Source organism: Pan troglodytes, chromosome 1 (genome assembly GCF_028858775.2).
Source record: "Pan troglodytes isolate AG18354 chromosome 1, NHGRI_mPanTro3-v2.0_pri, whole genome shotgun sequence".
Taxonomy (NCBI): Eukaryota; Metazoa; Chordata; class Mammalia; order Primates; family Hominidae; genus Pan; species Pan troglodytes.
In genome coordinates, this window is record NC_072398.2 from 142,296,162 (window position 1) to 142,312,383 (window position 16,222).

General features: G+C 36.2%; 1 protein-coding gene and 1 non-coding gene across 7 annotated transcripts in view; both read right to left on the reverse strand.

Annotated features, from left to right (window-relative positions):
* Window positions 1-16,222, reverse strand: part of PKN2 (protein kinase N2) — a 151,893-nt gene that overhangs the window by 16,638 nt on the left and 119,033 nt on the right. For 3 of the 6 annotated variants that reach the window (XM_001145367.5, XM_016921959.4, XM_513539.7), the window contains 8 exons: window positions 14,707-14,850; window positions 14,320-14,395; window positions 13,562-13,736; window positions 13,216-13,342; window positions 11,790-11,920; window positions 11,629-11,704; window positions 11,458-11,549; window positions 5,500-5,676 (listed from right to left, as the gene is read on the reverse strand). In XM_001145367.5, the coding sequence (XP_001145367.1) occupies window positions 5,500-5,676; window positions 11,458-11,549; window positions 11,629-11,704; window positions 11,790-11,920; window positions 13,216-13,342; window positions 13,562-13,736; window positions 14,320-14,395; window positions 14,707-14,850 (998 nt within the window). The remainder of the gene's footprint in view (window positions 1-5,499; window positions 5,677-11,457; window positions 11,550-11,628; window positions 11,705-11,789; window positions 11,921-13,215; window positions 13,343-13,561; window positions 13,737-14,319; window positions 14,396-14,706; window positions 14,851-16,222) is intronic. The other 3 variants (XM_063816924.1, XM_063816923.1, XM_003949454.5) reach the window with 1 other exon arrangement.
* Window positions 2,343-2,449, reverse strand: LOC112206971 (U6 spliceosomal RNA). Its single transcript, XR_002941450.1, has one exon. It is a non-coding gene; the product is annotated as a U6 spliceosomal RNA (small nuclear RNA).

The window sequence follows — 16,222 nt, forward strand, 5'->3', positions numbered from 1 at the left end:
CTGTTCACTCTGACGACAGTTTCTTTTGCTGTGCAGAAGCTCTTTAATCAGATCCCATTTGTTAATTTTGGCTTTGGTTGCCACTGCTTTTGGTGTTTTAGTCATGAAGTCTTTGCCCATGCCTATGTCCTGAATGGTACTGCCTAGGTTTTCTTCTAGGGTTTTTATGGTTTTGAGTCTTATGTTCAAGTCTTTAATCCATCTTGAGTTAACTTTTATATAAGGTGTAAGGAAGTGGTTCAGTTTCAGTTCCCCGCATATGGCTAGCCAGTTTTCCCAACACCATTTATTAAATAGGGAATCCTTTCCCCATTACTTGTTTTTGTCAGGTTTCCCAAAAGATGAGATGGTTGTAGATGTGTGGCATTATTTCTGAGGCCTCTGTTCTGTTCCATTGGTCTATATACATGTTTTGGTACCAGTACCATGGTGTTTTGGTTGCTGCAGTCTTGTAGTATAGTTTGAAATCAGGTAGCGTGATGCCTCCAAATTTGCTCTTTTTGCTTAGCATTGTCTTGGCTATACGGGCTCTTTTGGTTCCATGTGAAATTTAAAGTAGTTTCTTCTTTTTCTTTTTTTTTTTTTTGAGACGGAGTCTCACTCTGTTGCCCAGGCTGGAGTGCAGTGGCACAATCTTTGCTTAGTGCAACCTCCACCTCCCAGGTTCAAGCAATTCTCCTGACTCAGTCTCCCGAGCAGCTGGGATTACAGGCGTGTACCACCATGCCTATCTAATTTTTGTATTTTTAGTAGAGACGGGGTTTCACCATGTTGGCCAGGCTAGTCTCAAACTCCTGACCTCAAATGATCCACCTGCCTCAACCTCCCAAAGTGCTGGGATTACAGGCGTGAGCCACCACACCCAGCCTAAAGCAGTTTTTTCTAATTCTGTGAAGAAAGTCAATGGTAGCTTAATGGGGATAGCATTGAATCTATAAATTACTTTGGACAGTATGGCCATTTTCACGATATTGATTCTTCCTATCCATGAGCATGGAATGTTTTTCCATTTGTTTGTGTCCTCTCTTATTTCCTTGGGCAGTGATTTGCAGTTCTCCTTGAAGAGGTCCTTCACATCCCTTGTAAGCTGTATTCCTAGGTATTTTATTCTCTTTGTAGCAACTGTGAATGGGAGTTAATTCATGATTCAGTTCTCTATTATCAGTGTATTATGCTTGTGATTTTTGCACATTGATTTGTATCCTGAGACTTTGCTGAAGTTGCTTATCAGCTTAAGGAGATTTTGCGCTGAGATGATGGGGTTTTCTAAATATATAATCATGTCATCTCCAAACAGAGACAACTTGACTTCCTTTCTTCCTATTTTAATAAACTTTCTTTCTTTCTCTTGCCTGATTGCCCTGGCCAGAACTTCCAATACTATGTTGAATATTGGCTGTGGGTTTGTCATAAATAGCTCTTATTATTTTGAGATACGTCCCATCAACACCTAGTTTATTGAGTTTTTAGCATGAAGCGGTGTTGAATTTTATCGAAGGCCTTTTCTTTTTTTTTTTTGAGACGGAGTCTCGCTTTGTCGCCCAGACTGGAGTGCTGTGGCGCGATCTCGGCTTACTGCAACCTCTGCCTCCAGGGTTCAAGCGATTCTCCTGCCTCCTGCCTCCTGAGCAGCCGAGACTACAGGCCTGCACCGCCACACCCAGCTAATTTTTTTGTGTTTTTAGTAGAGATGGGGTTTCACCATGTTGGCCAGGCTGGTCTCGATATCCTGACCTGGTGCTCCAACCACCTCGGCCTCCTAAAGTGCTGGGATTACAGGCATGAGCCACCTCACCTGGCCTTTTTTTTTTTTTTTTTTGAGACAGAGTCTTGCTCTGTCGCCAGGCTGGAGTGCAGTGGCGTGATCTCTGCTCACTGCCACCTCCGCCTGTCGAAGGCCTTTTTTGCATCTATTGAGATAATCATGTAGTTTTTGTCATTGGTTCTGTTTATGTGATGGATTACGTTTATTGATTTGTGTGTGTTGAACCAGCCTTGCATCCCAGGGATGAAGCCGACTTGATCGTGGTGGATAAGCTTTTTGATGTGCTGCTGGATTTGGTTTGCCAGTGTTTTACTGAAGATTTTTGCATCGATGTTCATCAGGGATATTGGCCTGAAATTTTCTTTTTTTGTTGTGTCTCTGCCAGGTTTTGGTATCAGGATGATGCTGGCCTCATAAAGTGAGTTAGAGAGGAGCCCCTCTTTTTCTATTGTTTGGAATAGTTTCAGAAGGAATGGTACCAGCTCCTCTTTGTACCTGTGGTAGAATTTGGCTGTGAATCCATCTGGTCCTGGGCTTTTTTTGGTTGGTAGGCTATTAATTACTGCCTCAATTTCAGAAAAATATGGAATGCTTCACGAATTTGTGTGTCATCCTCGCACAGGGGCCATGCTAATCTTCTCTATAAGGTTCCAATTTTAGTGTATGTGCTGCTGAAGTGAGCACGGGTCTATAATTTTTAAACGCGGGGCTTGTGCTGCAGGGGTGGTGGTCAGGGTCCACCAGGCAGTTTCATCAGGGCTTAGACTTCTCAACACAGAAATAAAAAACAAAAATAAAATGCAACTACTTAGAAATACTTACTTAATTATACATTAAAAATTAAACAACTTACCAGAAGTTTTAAGGATCTACTGAAGTTTATTAAAATAAACGTGAGCTTAAAATTGCTTAACATGGCCAGGCGTGGTGGCTCATGCCTGTAATCCCAGCACTCTGGGAAGCTGAGGCAGGCAGATCACCTGAGGTCAGGAGTTTGAGACCAGCCTGGCCAATATAGTGAAACCCCGTCTCTACTAAAAATACAAAAATTAGCCAGGCATGGTGGCACGCGCCTGTAGTCCCAGCTATTTGGGAGGCTGAGGCAGGATAATCTCTTGAACCTGTGTGGCAGAGGTTGTAGTGAGCCAAGATGGTGCCACTGCACTCCAGCCTAGGAGACGGAGCAAGACTCTGTCTCAAAACAAACAAACAAACAAACAAAATTGCTTAAGACAGTTAAACATAATTTTCTTAGCAAACTTATTTTTGTGGCAAAACAATACTGTAATAATTATAAAAATACCTTGATTTCTCTCTCTTTTTTTAATTTGGGGGGGTCTCACTCTGTCGCCCAGGGTGGAGTGCAGTGACGTGATCTTGGCTCACTGCAACCTCTGCCTCTGGGGTTCAAGTGGTTCTCCTGCCTCAGCTTCCCAAATAGCTAGGATTACAGGCGCCTGCCACCATGCCCAGCTAATTTTAGTATTTTTAGTATAGACAGGGTTTCACCATGTTGGCCAGGCTGGTCTAGAACTCCTGAGCTTAAGTGATCTGCCTGCCTCTGCCTCCCAAAGTGCTGGGATTATAGGCATGGAGCCACCGCTCCCTGCTGATTTCTTTCTTTGTAAACAGACTGCCTTGATTAATTGCGTATACCATCTAAAATACATATTTTATTGAATGCTCCTGTTTGTCCGGTATTGTGTCAGTTATTTTCATTTATTAGCTTATTTAATCTTCAATCAAGCCTTAAGGTATTTTACAGAGCAGATAATGAAGCTCAGAAAACATAATTTGTCTAAAGTTAGACTATGAAACAACAAAGCTAGAAATCAAGCTATTTTGATTCTATGGTTTCAATCAATAAAAATTCACTGATTGCCTAATATGTTCCAGGTATTCTTTTAGGTGTTTCACTAATAAACAGGACAGATATGGTTCTTGCTCCTCTCTTTTAAGTGAAATAAGATAGACAATAAAAATTTTAAAAATAAATCAGATGATTTCATGTAGAAATAAAATGATATGAAAAAGATAATACAGAAAATAGAGTGAACTGAATTGGTTAGTGATGTGATATTTTAGCTAGGGAACTCAGAAAATTACCTTTAAAGAAATGACCTTTGATCTGAGAACTGAATGATAAAGGGAGGTACTTTCAGATTTGGAGTTCTGTAATGCAGCATTGTATTCTTGTATTTTCACTGGACTTTATGGTTTTATTCGTATATAATTTATATTCTCAGCAAAAATAACAGTTTCTTAAGGCAAACTACATTTATGTATTATTTTAAAAACAAAAACAAGCATAAAAAATAAAACCAAACAAATTCCCATGGCAGCATAAGGTTAGGCATAATTGTAATGCTCTGCCTTAAATATTGAGGGAATGAATTATTCGTAGCCTTCTACTACTTTCTGGCTTTTCCCTCCTTTTAAAATGCTTCAGTACCCATTAGAATTAACCCCTATTTCCCTCATCTGAAACTTGAAGGTTATGACAGTATTACAACTCTCTGCTCTAAATACCTCTAATGGTTATGACAAGAATCAAATGGAGGAATCAAAGAGAAAGTACAACACAAATGTCAGATGCTATTTCATCAGATTATAGATGTGGAATGAAAACTAAAGAGTAAATACAATAGAGATTTACTACTGGGTTTATGCTTCCTATGATTTGGGATATATTCTACAGGTGGAGTTGACTGGACTTGCTAATAGTTTGAGTGTTGAAGTTAAAGGAAAAAGAGCATCAAGAATGACTTTTTGTGTTCTGGCTTGAACCTGGTATTGCTGTTTAATAAAATAGGGAAGACTAAGAGTAGCAGGCCTGGGGAGTAGTAGATGAGGTAGGTAGAAAAATGGAAAAAATCAGTTCAGTTTAAGTTGTTAAATAAGATATTTAGCCACACAAATGGAAAACTAGCTGACCACTGAATATTATTAGAGTTGGAAGTTTAGGTAAGAGGACGGGGCTGGAAACACAAATTTGGTAAACACCAGCATGCAGGGTGTAGGTATTAATATCACTTTCCTAGGTTCAAATCCTAGCTCCACCATTTAACAGCTATAAAATTAAGATACTAACAGGGAAAATATACACACATGCATATATAATTTCAAGTGTTTACTATTATTCTTATTTATTTGAATAAGCCAAACCTTGAATTCAAAAACTACAAAAAGAGTTTACAATGAAAAGTCTGCTTTTTATCTCTTTGTCTGGAGGCAACACACATACCAGTTTCTTTTACATTTGTTCAGAGATATTTTACGCACAAGGACGCAAATAGTTGATATTCTTTTAAATTATGCTTTAGAAAGGCAAATACAAATATTTTATATAAATATATGATACAGACTCTTCTGTACTTTCTTTTCAAAAACTTAACAGTGCATTTTGAGTATAATCTGTCTTTAAAGCTGTAATTCTGGATGGCATTCTCTAGTGAGAAAATCTAATAGCAAAAAAAGAAATTTTACTAAAATGAATCTAAATTGCTTATCTAAAGTATCAATTGTGGTTTTGGGTAATCCATGACATTTTCAACACAGACAACAGAATACATACAAAAAGTATATGGCAAAAAAGTAAGTAAGGAGTTCTAGTATTTCTTGCAGAGATCTATTTTCTGTTAGGGAAAAAAATCTAAAATTCAAAGAATCTCTTTTCCTTCCCAGAATGAAATCAGTCATGGAAAAACTCAGACAAATGTCTAAAGCATACTCACACAGCTCTTGGTTCAGAAAAGACATCAGTATGAATGTGCATCATTAGGTCCCCACCGGCAGCATATTCCATTACAAAGCAAACATGCTCTTTGGTTTGGAAACATGCAAAAAGGTTCACCAAAAAGGGATGCCTTACACTATTCACAGTTTCAAAAATTCTTTTTTCACACATCAGGCTGTAAAAGAAAATATTTAAAAATAAGCAGATTAAAAATAATTCTAGTTGGAAATAACATTCTTTATAAATTACTAAACTTAAAAATAAGCAAAATTTTAACTGTAACTTAAAAATCCTAACATGTGTCTTAGTTTTGCTATATGTGCTATGTAAACTGACCTACCTAAAATAAATAACTTCAGTTGAAATATATTAATAGAAACTTTAAAAGATTATAGCATTCACATTGATAGTCTATAGCACATACATGGTTAGTGGTTACAGTTAATTTTTTAAAAGGCTTAATTAAGGGTGAAATATGAAAATTCTTCAGGAATTGGTCAGAGAATTTAGCAATTTAAAGCGTACTCTGAAAAATTTAAAAGTTTGTGGTGAAGGTAATTTCAAGGACAGTATCTATAATTCACAAGCTATAGTATTCAATTTTTTATCATATAAAATTGATATGAAGTTGAACAGTACAGATATGCTGCATAAAATTTTAATTTAAAAGACTAGAAAATAAAGAGGATACCTGACAAACTTTCTAAATGTTACTACAGATTAAGGCACTATTATAAATAAACTCATAGAAGATTAAAAAGTTAATAGTTTTTATTTTTGTCGTCATTTAAATTTACTAGAAAATAATGTACTAAAAATTGCTTTAGACAAGATCGGTAAGATGTATTCTAAAACATCTGCTTTATTAAGCCAATCTGAATTTTGGCTAAATGTAGATAAAATAATCAGATGAAATAAGACAAAACAAAGATGTTTTGGGCTTAAGTAGATGACAAATATGTTCTCTTCATTGTCTATAGTTGTGTGTTTTTTTGAGACAGGATCTTGCTCTGTCTTTCAGGAGCTGGAGTGCAGTGATATGATCATGGCTCCCTGTAACCTTGAACTCCTAGGCTCAAGTGAACCTCCTGCCTCAGCTTCCTGAGTAGCTGGTACTAGAGGAACATACTACCATGCCTGGCTTTTATTTTTTTGATAGGAACAGGGTCTCACTATGTTGCCCAGGCTTGTCTTGAACTTCTGGTCTCAAGCAATCCTCCTGCCTTGGCCTCCCAAAGTACTGAGATTACAGGTATGAACCACCATACCAGCCCCTGTCCATAGTTTTTATTTATGGGTGACTCACTAATTCATTATGCGTGAATTTATGAATGAAACAACTGTTCTCAACTGAACAGGTGTTAGGTTAGAACTGGGTGGAACATATAAGTGGTATAAAACATTTGAGACCCACTGACTGGACTACCCCTTGAAATGATTTCAATGCCATTCACAGGAATTATCTGAATTACAATAATGATGAGGTATCTGCACAGATGTCTTAGGACAGCGAGATAAAGAAGCAAGGCCCTTTTATAGATCCAAATTGTCAAAATAATTTTAATTTTATGCATTTTATAGCACACAAAAAAGCTATTACATACAAATCTTCAACTTGTCCCACATTATCTAAACTGTGTATTGTCCCTAAAAGTCCATGCAACAATCCAACTTTATTTAAAACTTTAAGCCTTATTCATCCTGTCCAGAACATTTCCCTCTAAATTGTCATCACTCTTCTCTCCTTATTCCCAAATAACTTCTGTCTACCAAAACCCAGCAAAAATCCAACCTCTTTTATAAGACTCTACCTAAATCTTGCTCTAAATACTTCTGATGATGACGACAGGAATCAAATAAAGGGGTCAAAGTGAAAGTGCAACACAAATGTCAGTTGATATTTCATCAGATTATAGATGTGGAATGAAAATTTAAGAGTAAATACAATAGAGATCTACTATTGGTTTTATGCTTTGTATGATTTGGGATATATTCTAGAGGTGAAGTTGACCAGACTTGCTAATAGTTTGAGTGTTGTAGGTAAGGGGAAAAGAGCACCAAGAATGACTGTGTTCTGGCTTGAACAACTGGTATTGCTGTTTAATAAAATAGGGAAGACTAGAAGAGTTGCACACCTGGGGAGTAGTACACTATATGTACTATGGTGTAGTAGTACACCAGTACACTGATTTCCTCCTAAGAACTGCTATTGTTTGTATTGCTTATTTTAACCTCAACTCTATCTAGCCACCTTTATTACATAATGTATTAATGTCTTGTTTCTCTAAGTTACTAGTTCTATCCTAACATGTTTCGTGTACTTCCTTCAAAGTTCATTACATTTTTAGATAAGTTAGAAACCTGAAAACTTATATAAATACTTATTTTAGTCAGGGGAAAACATCATTAATAAAACCAAGGTCTTAGAATTGAATCCTACATAGCTGGTTAGCTGTGCTTTCTTCTACAAACACAAAAATATACTTCCAACCCTATTCTGTTGTGTTGAAATATAAATTGGTAAGAAAAGGAAGCTGAGTGAGGAGGCATTGCAGTAACATAAACATAATATCCTTACTCAGCAATCGAAGGGCAGATGGGACTTAGAGTGTTTTACTAATGGTAGGTACACAGAATATGATCTTTGTTCATAAATTATCTAAAACTTTATTTTAGAATCCATAATTTGTGTTCACTTAAAAAGAGGTTGATTTGAAATTTTCTATGATTAAAAAAGGTAATTTCAAAGTAAAATAATATAATACAGACTATAGAAAGAAAATTTAGACTATGAGAACTGTCATTAAGAATCATAAAGTAGGCCAGTCACAGTGGCTCATGCCTGTAATCCCAGCACTTTGGGAGGCTGAGGCGGGTGGATCACCTGAGGTCAGGAGTTTGAGACCAGCCTGGTCAACATGGTGAAACCCTGTCTGTACTAAAAATACAAAAATGAACTGGGCATGGTGGTGCACACCTGTAATCCTGGCTACTTGGGAGGCTGAGGAAGGAGAATCACTTGAACCCGGGAGGCGGAGGTTGTAGTGAGCCGAGATCACTCCACTGCACTCCAGCCTGGACAATAGAGTGAGACTCTGTCTCAAAAAATATATAGATAAAGTATACTAGGAACAGCTATTAAAAAATAAACAATAACACCAAATTCTATGGCTTAAAAAGATGAGCTAGGAAGTGGAAAGTAAATATTTAAAATTCTGCTCAGTTATAATAAGTTTAGCTTGAGTTATTTACTATTTATACTTGCAAGTAATGAAATACATTACTTTTTAAAATATGCTAGTCTTGGCCGGGTGTGGTGGCTCACGCCTGTAACCCCAGCACCTTGGGAGGCTGAGGCAGGCAGATCACCTGAGCTCAGGAGTTTGAGACCAGCCTGGCTAACATGGTGAAACCCCATTTCTACTAAAAATACAAAAAATTAGCAGGGCATGGTGGTGCAAGCCTGTAATCCCAGCTACTCGGGAGGCTGAGGCAAAAGAATCGCTTGAACCTGAAAGGCAGAGGTTGCAGTGAGCCAAATTCGTGCCATTGCACTCCAGTTTGGTCAACAAGAGCAAAACTCCGTCTCAAAAAAAAAAAAGCTAGTCTTAAAAAAAAACTTATAAATTTTTTTCTTGCCTTCTTTCAGGTATGCTAGAAATTTAAAAGTACTCCTTTTTCTTACCTTCATTCCTCAAATTTCTCTAAAAGTGTGTTTTATTTCTCACTCTTGGATTTTTCTTTTCTCTCTTTTTATACCAGTTCTACTTGAGATTTTTAAATTTTCATGTTACTGAAAAGTAGAGATTTAAGTTAAGACTGGGTGTGGTGGCTTACACCTATAATCACAACACTTCGGGAGGCCAAGGAGGATCGCTTGAAGCCAGGAGTTTGAGACCAGCCTGGACAACATACCAAGACCCTGACACTATGGGGGAAAGAAATGTAGATGGATCAGTTGTATGCACCTGTGGTCCCAATGGGAAGCTGAGGCAGGAGGATGGCTTGAGCCCAGGAATTCAAGGCTGCAGTGAACTAGGATCATGCCACTGCACTCCAGTGTGGGTGACACAGTGAGACCCTGTCTCTACACAAGACTGGATTAATTTTCAGTAGAGGTAATGGCCTAGATTCTGGCTACAGCATCATCCTGTGATCCAAACTTTCTATAGATTTCATTAGAAAGCATTTTCCTACAAAGATTCAGCACAAAGACGTAACAAGGTAGCAGAAGCCCACGTAAATCAAGATTAATAGAAGTAGTAAACAGTTTCCTATTATTTTAGAAAATAAATGAATTTACCATTTAAGAATCTGGAGAAAAGCAAATATTCCTTCAGGAAAGGAAAACATTTGACCCTTCTATTATTCCAATTATAAACAGACTTAGAATCAAAGACTTGCTTTGGTGGGATCAAAGACTTGCTTTAATTATCTGCTTGTATAACATAAAAATAATTCTAAACATGTAATATGGTACTCAGAATATTTTATAAATATCCAGCAAGCTCTTTAGTATTAGATATCAAGAAAGCATTTATTTTGATGTGATTGAGGTGTATGAGAAACAGTGAAAAAGAAACAGAGGTGAAAAATAAATAGGAAAATCCAAAAGGAAAAGTTTATATAACATAAAAAAATAAATCTCAACCTTTTGAGGCCTGTCCTTATTCTAGGAACTACCCATATGGTGGAAAAAAACATTAAAAGTTGCAATTTGGCATATCTACATAGCAAGACAACTCATTAAGGCAAGTATTACCAAAACAAATATATTTTTAAATATATGAGTTAACTGGGGCTTAAAGATGTTCAGTGAAATGCCCTAGGGTCAATCCTTACTAAGGAAGAGCAATGAGGACGAGAAAAGTCAGCCTTCTCAGTCATAGTCCAGGGCTCTCTTCATTGTACAGAGCTGTCTACCATTAATATTAACATATGCCTCCTACAGTGGTGTAAGAAAAATGTCCATTGAAAGCCTCTTTCTGTGATAAATATGCCATTTTTATACAATAATGTCCATATTTAATTATTCTGTATTAAGATAGTCATTTCTTAAAGTATATTCTCTAAGTGAATTACAATCTTAACCCCCACCAAATCCTTGCATTTTAATAATTGTGGGGCCGGGCACGGTGGCTCACACCTGTAATCCCAGCGCTTTGGGAGGCGGAGGCTGGCGGATCACGAGGTCAGGAGATCGAGACCATCCTGGCTAACATGGTGAAACCCCATTTCTACTAAAAATACAAAAAAAAGCTGGACGTGGTGGCATGCGTCTGTAGTCCCAGCTACTCGGGAGACTGAGGCAGGAGAATTGCTTGAACCCAGGAGGTGGAGGTTGCAGTGAGCCGAGATGGCACCACTGCACTCCAGCCTGGAAGACAGTGAGACTCTGTCTCAAAAAATAAATAAATAAATAAATAAACAAAAAATAAAAAAACAATTGTATAAGATACCACAACTTACTTTATTAGACCCAGACGTTAGGGTCAAAAAACATGTTTTTAAAAAAAATAAAGGGAAAAAAATAAGATAACATATTCTGCTTTGTAAAATACTTTAAACCATTCCATTAACTGTAGATTATTTGTAAATGACTTTGTCATTTCCATTAAGACAGAATGAAATATAGCCCCACAAAACCACAGATGAATAACAGTTTCTATTCCATATAAACACTTTAATATTTCCATATATAAAAAACTTAACAAAATTAGTTCAAACATTTCACTATCTTTTTTTGGTATCCATTAACCAGTTAATTGTCACAAGAAGGGTAAAAAGGGGCAAAAAAGAAACACTAATGTCTACCTTATGTCAAATATAGATACATTATATTTAATTTCTTCACATATTACTGTAAAATCATAAAGTTTTGCTGTTGTAATACATATATCATTTCTCTTAACTTACAAATTCAGAAAAATAAACAATTTCATTTTTAAAAACTAACCTGTCTACTTCATCTCGAGCCACAATATCTCCTTTCTTTAAGGCTTTTATAGCAAACATCTCATTTGTGTGTTTATATTCAGCTAAAAGCACCTGAAATAAAATTAAAATAATTATTTTCCACTTGAGTTATTAATGTTGTAGATATTCCAAAAAATTCCAAAAAGATTACCTTTCCAAAATGTCCTCTTCCCAAGACAGCACAACACCTGAAATCTTGTAGATTAAACTGAAACCTTTGCTGAGATCTGAAAAGAGAAATTTCAATTAATAATAAGACAATAAAGTATGGTACCAAACATGTAGTAGCAAAATTTGGTATATATTCTTTACCTTCTGTCCTCAAGTTCTTGAATACCACTATATTCTAGGCCTGACTGAGGAGTATCAGGCTTGTATTCAGATTGAGATTTTGGAAGTATACTATTTCTGTCATTCTCAATATCAAAAACAGTCTCTGAATCCTGTAAAATATTAAATACACGTGAATCCATAGAAATACCCAGAAAACAACTTATTTGATAATGATAAAATTAAGGAAAAACATTTCAAAAGTCAATATAAATGTTGGAGTGAAAAGTAAAATTCAGATACTCATTCTTTAAAAAATTTTTTTTTTCTTTTTTTAGAGGCGGGTCTCACTATGTTGCCTAGAGAGGTCTTGAATTCCTGGCCTCAAGCAATCCTCCTACCTCAGCCTCCCGAGTAGCTGGAGCCATCGCTTTTATATTAAACTTATCTAAAAAATATGAAAAACTGGGCTGAGCACGGTGGCTCATGCCTGTAATCCCAGCACTTTGGGAGGCTGAGGCGGGCGGCTCACCTGAGGTCAGGAGTTCGAGAGCAGCCTGACCAACATGGAGAAACCCTATCTCTACTAAAAATATAAAACTAGTGGGCGTGGTGGTGCATGCCTGTAATCCCAGCTACTAGGGAGGCTGAGGCAGTGGAATCACTTGAACCCAGGAGGCGGAGGTTGCAGTGAGCCAAGATCATGCCATTGCACTCCAGCCTGGGCAACAAGAGCAAAACTCCGTCTCAAAACAAAACAAAACCAAAACAATGAAAAACTAACACATTATTATGTATGTTAATCAAGTTAGAAGAAGAATAGTATTTCGGGCAGTACGTCATGTAGTATCAACCACACTCCTATGTTACCTCTAGTTTAAGCAGCCTATTCTATCTCTTCTGGACCATGAGCATCCAGAGGCTAATGACAATTTCATGCCAACATTAAGAAGTTGGTTATCTCCTACCAACTCAGTCTAATTTAGCTGAGACTAGACCATAAGAAACATAAATTCGGCTGGGTGCAGTGGCTCATGCCTGTAATCCCAGCACTTTGGAAGGCCGAGGCGGGCTGATCACCCGAGGTCAGGAGTTTAAGACCAGCCTGACCAATATAATGAAATCCCATCTCTACTGAAAATACAAAAATTAGCCAGGAATGGTGGCATGTGCCTGTAACCCCAGTTATTCGGGAGGCTGAGATAGGAGAATGGCTTGCAGGAGAATCGCTTGAATCCGGGAGGCGGAGGTTGCAGTGAGCCGAGATCATGCCATTGCACTCCAGCCTGGGCAACAAGAGTGAAACTCTGTCTCAAAAAACAAAAACAAAAACAAAAAACAAACAAAAAACCATAAATTCACAGTTCAGTGGCAATTTTAAATGGAAAGACACGCCTTATTCACTATGATGCTTTTATTGCTAATTCATTCGGTGAAGAGGAATTATGCAAGGTTTAAAATGGCTTGCCTGTCCTGGTGTATCCAAAACTCTTAATTCAGAAGATTCATCTATTTCTCCAAGGGAAGAAGCTCGTGGTGGGGCTGGAGGAGGTTCAGGCTCAAGATCAAAGTCCAATTTGGTTACTGTAGAATCACTTATAGAAGATAAAGTAACTCACCAAAACAGTAATAGAAAGTCTGTATTTTAAACAGCTTTAAAATTAAAGCAAACAATTTACTTTTTAAGTAAACAGAACACTACTTTCAAAATACTACTTGGGAAAAAAGCAAGACTCAGTACACCTGCTATAATCAGTACGTAAGAATGTCCCAATAACTTTGTATAAGAGATGCTTAAAATCTCAGACACATACCTAGCTGGAGGTGCTAGCTGAGGGATGCGTACATCAACCACTGGCACTGTAGTAGGCACAGGAGCTTGAGGGCTGAAGGTGCCAGAATGATTTACTGTAGGAATAGCTCTTCTTACTAGCCTTCCCCAAGTGGCAATATTAATATTCATTTGAGGAGCTCTGAGAAATGTTTTGCCTGTAGATATTGAAAAAAACAGAGCAAGTAATTTCTTTATGTATAACCAAAAGTCATAATTTAACAATTCTTATCCATTAGTTTATAATCTACGAAGAACAAACAAAATTTGTCACTTAAAAAAACTAGTTTTTTACTATTTGCTAGTAAAGGCTAATGCAAAATAGCATACGTAGTTTTAAAAATAAATAGGTAAGAAATTGTTTTTTTTCTCTTTAAGTCTAGTAGTAATATGTGGTTAAGGTTTTAAAAAGAAATCTTATCTTTTAGATATAAATTATAATAATTATGAATACATCAATATGATGTCTGGGTTTGCTTCAAATTTGAGAAAGTAGTGAGAAGATGGCATATGGATAAAATAAAATTGGCCATGAGTTGATTATTGTTGAAGCTGGGTGACTGTACATTTCACTAGTCTCTCCACTTATGGATACATTTAAAATATTCCTTAATAAGAAGTTAGAAATAAACGAATAAACAACAACAAAAAAACCCACACAGATGGCTATGACTTTTTAAATGGTAATTAGATTGTTTAAGAAAATATCAAAATGCTATGCATTTGATTGTTAGTAATTACCTTGTTGCTTTGAAAAAATTTTCTTTTGTCTTTGAAGTTTTGGTCTTCTTTCAATAACTGGATTAAAAAAGGTAACCTGCAGTGAAGAAAATTCAAGTTGACATGAAAATAGCATGGTTCATGAAATCTACTAAATTTATAAAATTTTAAAGCTTAAGAGAATCTTAGTTACAGTTTAGTCCAGCCCCTCATTTTCTAGATGAGAAAACAGACATAGGAAGAATAATTGATTTGTCTCAAAGTCACATACCTATTCAGTGGCATAGCTCAGCCAAGAACTCAAGTCATCTGTCTTTCAGCCTAACACTCTTTCTACTTCTATATTATGCTGCCTACATACGTAATTTCAATTGTAGTTATGCACATTTAATAAAATACATTTATTACCTCTGCAAATAAAGTACCCTGTGGTTCCAAATAGAGACACATGCCATGCCGTTGGTTGTCTAAAAAATCTTCTAACCTCAGAAATTTTACAGCACACAGAGACCGCCAATCACGCCAATAAACTGAAATTTCCAGTTCACGTGACTAGGATAATTAAAAAAAATAATAAAGAAAACAGAAAAGACATCATTGGACACACACTTGAATAAAATATCACAAAAAATATGAAATACAAATACAATAAACAAAAATTACACACACAAAGGTCACACTGTTTTAAAGAGGTTTGTAATGTTTCTCAACTGTATAGTACTTTATCAAACTTACACATTTTAATTCAAAGAAACAAAACTTACATTGTGACATTTTCCAGCTAAGGTATTCCTAAAGTATACTTAAAGAATACACAACTGGGAACAACCAATACAGATGAATAACCACCAAAACTCCTTCTCTTAGAGCTTCAATCTTTTGGATTTCCCTCCTCTATTTGCCATCATGTGCTATGTTACTACCCCAATGCTTGCTTCAAATAACTCATTTGAAACCTTTGTATTTATTTGTCTCATTGCTAAGCCAGAAAAAGTTCTGCAAATAGCATTTATTCTGTACTCACAATGTGCCACATATTGTGCTAATAAGCACTTTAAGAATATTAGGTCATTTAATTTTCAAAAGAATACCACTGGGTAGCAAGACCCATTCTGTGTACGAAAGGCAGAAAGGGGAAATTCAGACCAAGCTTTATACAGAAAGATATTCATTTATTATAACAATAAAACATAATTTAAAAAGCAAATTAGCAAGAATTTGAATGTTCAAAAACCAGGGACAAGTTAATTATACCAAAGCCGTATGAGAGAATACACAGTAGACACTGAAAATAATGCTTATGTGGTGAAATATATTTAAGGTTTTAATAACCAGTGTTTAAATGCACCTGTAGAACATAGTTCCTAAGCTGTGGCCAATCCATATACTGACCTCTACCTATATGTTTTAACGTATATACATTTTAATCATAAAGTACTGGACTTTTCTGTTATTTTGTTTTTCAGGCTTCTGTACACCATCCACAAAAAGAGATAAATGTTTCTCCTTTTAAGGCTCTACAAAGCAATAAATTACTTATTTTATATAACAAATTTCAATTTATAAACTTACGCATTTCATTATGTAACGTCTTGGTATAAACAGTAAAAAAAAATCTATTGACCTTAAATTATATATCTAGTTGATGCTAATGAACACGAAAAACACTTATAAAAAATGCAACATGAAAAGAATCAAAATACAATGTGCCAGAGGGTTTCATAGTCAAACAGGAAAAGAATTAGAAAAATACGTCTATGGCAGTGAGAATGTGATCTCAGGGCCTTCCACCTCATTTCTTCTCTCTGACTCATAATATGGGAGAGAACTGTCATGAAAGAAGTATGAGGAAAATATAATTAAGACTAGCAAATGGCATATAGAAGGGATGGGGTACTAAGGCTATAATATTCTATTGAAGTTA